The sequence below is a fragment of the Microtus ochrogaster genome, unplaced genomic scaffold, assembly GCF_000317375.1.
Source record: "Microtus ochrogaster isolate Prairie Vole_2 unplaced genomic scaffold, MicOch1.0 UNK1, whole genome shotgun sequence".
In the NCBI taxonomy this organism is placed as follows: Eukaryota; Metazoa; Chordata; class Mammalia; order Rodentia; family Cricetidae; genus Microtus; species Microtus ochrogaster.
In genome coordinates this window covers 27,659,391-27,664,095 of record NW_004949099.1, presented here as the reverse complement: position 1 = coordinate 27,664,095, position 4,705 = coordinate 27,659,391, and the positions used below count along the sequence as shown (strand labels likewise).

General features: G+C 47.5%; 1 protein-coding gene across 2 annotated transcripts in view; it reads right to left on the bottom strand.

Moving 5' to 3' along the window:
* Positions 1–968: 968 nt before the first annotated feature.
* Positions 969–4,705, bottom strand: part of Tatdn2 (TatD DNase domain containing 2) — a 19,411-nt gene continuing 15,674 nt past the window's right edge. Inside the window, exons 6-8 of one of the 2 annotated variants that reach the window (XM_005365020.3) lie at positions 2,630–2,813; positions 2,061–2,234; positions 969–1,299 (exon numbers count right to left, since the gene is read on the bottom strand). In XM_005365020.3, the coding sequence (XP_005365077.1) occupies positions 2,094–2,234; positions 2,630–2,813 (325 nt within the window). In that variant the 3' untranslated portion in view covers positions 969–1,299; positions 2,061–2,093. Of the gene's footprint in view, positions 1,300–2,060; positions 2,235–2,352; positions 2,451–2,629; positions 2,814–4,705 lie in introns of those variants that run through there. The other variant, XR_003378484.1, reaches the window with a different exon arrangement.

Below are 4,705 nucleotides of genomic sequence, written 5' to 3'. Positions count from 1 at the left end.
TCGGTGTAGTGATCAACAGTAGTGCCTTAAGATACCAAGAGCCTGCGGCAGAGGAAATGGGCTACAGTACATCTTAAGTAAAGTTGTGTGGCAGACTGAGCAGACCCCAAGGCTTCCAAACGGGGGCCAAGTCCCCTGCTCTTCCCAGTGACACATGTGAAGTACAGGCAAACGTAGCTGACCCAAGGGAGGGGGACAGAAAGGAAAGCTATTTCCCAGACCTGACACTGAGTCCCAGGGTTAGGAGGAAAATCCAGACAAAATAATCAGCTCACCTATTTTACCTCACAAGGTTCAAGAACACTTTTCAAAGACAAGGCCATGTAGAAGAACCCACTGTTGAGTGCTGGACTATACAACCTAATCCTTCCGGATCAAGAACAGGGTTCTCCTCACAGTAAAGCCTGGGTTCGACCCCACCTTTACATGGAACCACAGAGACCAGAACACAGCCACCAATTTCAATCACACACTGCTCAAAAAAATGAAGGCTCCTAAAATACGAAAAGGACACAGAAAGTAGCCAAGAGAGAATCTCACCTAGAATCTAAGCTGCTTGCTCAATGCTAGTAATCCAACATGACCAAAGCTCCCTGTGAGCTTTGAGGAATGGCAGATGGGTGGGGGACATAGGGAGACTGAGAAGTGTGACAGGAGGAAAATAGTCTTGGTCTAGTGTTTTATGAAAAAAGATACAAAAAAAAAGGGGCCCAGATGCTCAGCTACCTGCTGCAGGAAGACCTCTTACATCCTCTGGGGTTCATCTATCCCAGGAAGACTTCTTTCTTTAGTCCTCAAGGCGCATCACCACACAGCAGTGGGATCATAAAGACCAGCACCTTGAAGACACAGAACCAGTGGCAACCATGGAAGAGTCATGGAAGGTTGCACCTGAATCAAGGCTGGAGAGAATGCCCAGAAGTTCCTTTCATGACAGAGAAGCAGGGACCAGATTACACACCCACATGTGCTAAGACAAAAAAGTGACTTTATTCAGATTGCTGGGAAACCCAGGTTATTGGGCAGGTATCCAGACTGGCCAACTCACTGGACTCTGAGCCACAAATGTTTTTGCTCACTGATAACCCTGGGGTCATGTGGCCAGCAGGCAAAACTACCCCTTTCCCCAAATCCATTTCACAGTACCCACCCACCAACCATCAGGTGAAGCCTTGTGATGAGGTTCCAAAAGTAATATTCCATCCTGATTTGCTGAGTTTTGACAGGCTCTCCAACACATCCTTCACCTCGGACACAGGCAGATGGAGCCCATCCTAAACTATCAGGCCACTGGTCATCCTAGAGGGTTTGAAAAAGAAAAGAAGGTTCCAAGTTCAAGCTCAACAAACAAGGCTTAATACTATCCCTAAACTTACATCCTTTTAAAAAAATTATTATTATTATGAATGCATGACTGGGGGGGGCATGCATGCTACAGCAGACATCAAGGTTACAAGACAACTCCATGGAAACGATTCCCTTTCCACCTTTATGCACATTCTAGGGATCAAATTCAGTTCACCAGGCTTGCACAGTGTCTTTACCCACTGAGCCATCTTACTGGACTTTGATTTGTTTTCTCTACTAGGTGTATCCAACTGTAACATTGTAATGTAACATAGTCATCTAGAAGTTCACATCTGTAAGAAGCAGGCAATCTAGTTACAAAATACATAAATCTCAAAGTTTAAATAAGTTTATGGACTTTCATTCAACTGTATTCATTTGGGCTGGCTCAACAGTTAAGAGCACTGACTGCCCTTCCAGAGGACCCAGGTTCAATTCTCAATGCCCACATGACAACTCACAACTGTCTCTATCTCCAGTTCCAGGGGATCTGGCATTCTCACACAGATATACATGCAGGCAAAACACCAAAGGCACATAAAAACAAATCTTAAAAAAAAACAAAACTGTATTCATTCATTACTTTTCTTGGCTGCAGGTTACAGGCTGGACATACCAGTTAGTGGTTTACACCAGAGCAGCCAAAAAAAAAAGAAAAGTCAAAGACTCCCACGGCTGACTGCTAAGAAACATGTGTCTCTTATTCTTATGACCTTTGCCAGAAGATGCCTGCTCACGCTCCCTGCTCAAAGACTGTAGAGGCGACTGGTGTTCTCTCGGAGGACCATCAGAGTACGGGAAAGTGACTCCTCTTTGACCCTGGCAATCTCTCGAACTGTGTGCAAGGCCAGGCCTGGATGGGCGTACTGGCAAAGACTTCTTGGCACCTGGAAGACAGCAAGCATTCACATCATTGCTGTGCCTTCTGAACATCTGTCACATAGTGTCCCCCATTCCATCCCCAGCAAGGACCTCTTTGGGGCTGCCCTGTAGAGACCCCTTTACCTGCAGGTGCAGGGAGAGTCCTAGTCATGGGGGGCTCTGGGTGAGCGGGGTCCCACGCTTCCATGGACTACCCTCTACAGGGTAGGGCTTTGCACTGCCTGGAAGAGAGTGGTTACCCTTCAGCTTCTCAGCCCCCAGGACTTTTGGTTCTACAGAGTAACAACAGGGAGATACCTATACCACACAGGGTGCAACCAGGAGGTCACTGGGATGTGGGCCCAGCCAGCCTCCCAACCTCTCGCCTCAGTGCCTTAAGTCGGTCTGAAGACAGTCCTACCTGGCGAGGGAGGAAGTAGGGTGCGTCTGTTTCCACAATGATCCTCTCCAATGGGATCTGTCTAAGGGCATCCCGGGCCTCCCAGGCGGAGGAGTAGGTCAGTACTGCTGTGAAGCCCACCGACATGTTAGGGAAGTACTTCAACAAAGGCTCAATGACTGAGTAGCTGCCAGTGAAGCAGTGCCTGTGGGAGAGTATGGTTCAGGGCTTGCTCCCAGGCCTCAGCAGCATCCCTAGCTGCCTCCAGGCCTGCAGCAGCCATTAGTGGATCCTAGAAAAGTAAAGCTTGCACCCAAGCAGACGTCAGAGCAAGCTGAGAAAGGAACCAGCACAAACAAAGTAGGACCACGCAGGCATGAGGTTCGGATACTGAGCAGCACCAGTCCCACCTCCACCCACAATCTGGGCAGCCACCTGCCACAACTAGAGTCACATAGCACAGCCTGGAGAGTGTGGGAGAGGAGACAGAAGAAATAAAGACCAGACCCACCGAGGTTACAACTTCAGCATGGAAAAATCATGCCTGTGCTGTCAGATGGACTAAAAGAAAATGGCCAAATGAAAATCTTGGGGAGCCGGGTGGTGGTGGTGCACTCCTTTAATCCCAGCACTCGGGAGGCAGAGGTAGGTGGATCTCTGTGAGTTCGAGGCCAGCCTGGTCTACAAGAGCTAGTTCTGGGACAGGCTCCAATGCTACAGAGAAACCCTGTCTCGAAAAACAAAACAAAAAACAACAACAACAAAAAAAAATCATGGGGAATGAGTCACAGGTGAAAAAAAGTTGGTTTTATGTTTTGTTTTTTCCGATTTCTTGAGACAGGGGTTTCTCTACATAGCCCTGGCTGTCCTGGAACTCACTTTGTAGACCAGGTTGGCCTTGAACTCACAGAGATTCATCTGCCTCTGCTTTTGTAGAGCTAAAATTAAGAATTTTCTTCCTGAGTGTAACATCAGTTCATGTTCTTGGACAACAAATACTGTCAACTCATCTGGAACTCTGAGCTTCCTGCCACAACTCCCCATCAAAGTGTCTTAGGTTTGGTCCAGCTGTCTCTTTAAACAGCCATTTTCTTTTTTTTTTTGGTTTTTTGAGACAGGGTTTCTCTGTGGCTTTGGAGCCTGTCCTGGAACTAGCTCTTGTAGACCAGGCTGGTCTCGAACTCACAGAGATCCGCCTGCCTCTGCCTCCCGAGTGCTGGGATTAAAGGCGTGCGCCACCATCGCCCAGCTAAACAGCCATTTTCAAAGCCCTGAAAATCCAACCATTTCTCACTGCACCTCAGCCACTGCCCTAGCACCTAGGGAGTAGCGGCACAGTGGCTGAAAGCCTACTCCCTCCTACCATCTGGCAAAACTTAGATTCGCTTCCAGCCTCCCTGAATTCTATTCATCCCTTCAGCCCAGCAAAGCAGCTCACGCAGTGTCAACTCCGGACCATCTTTAGCTGGACTAAAGGCCCCTACCTGGGTTCCCCGATATCCACCTCTGTCCTGCACTCTGCATACTGACGCCACAGTGGTCTTTGCTGAGCACGGCTCCTCCATGGCATACCCCAGAGGGGAGCCATGCCTGTTATAAGCAATGTAGGAATGCAAGGGAGTTTCCTAGACTAAGACTGTGGTTGCCATTGAGGTAACACACAACCCAAACCTTTAATGCTACCTTGGGATAAATGGAGTTTTCAGTCAGGTATAGTGGTGGATACCTATAATCCCAACAGAGGAGGGACAGAGGCAGGAGGATTAGGAATTCAAGGTAATCCTCCGCTATATATCTAAAGTCTGACCTGGGCTAAAGTGAGACCCAATCACTTGTTTGACAAAACAAACAAAAAAAAGAGTTTTAAGTTCAAGTAAGAGAAAAAAATATATGAAGTACCTTTTTAGAAACCTTGAAGGGTCTCTGTATGCTGAGCTACTGTACCCTAAAGCAGCTTCTCCCACATCTAAGACCAAGAAGCCCCTTCTAACCCATTTGTGATTAAAGGGTACTAATTTAAACTGTTAAAAAGTCATGGCTGTATAAGCACAGACTGGTCAAGTACCAGAAGTTTCATGTGATTCTACTTAATGTTTA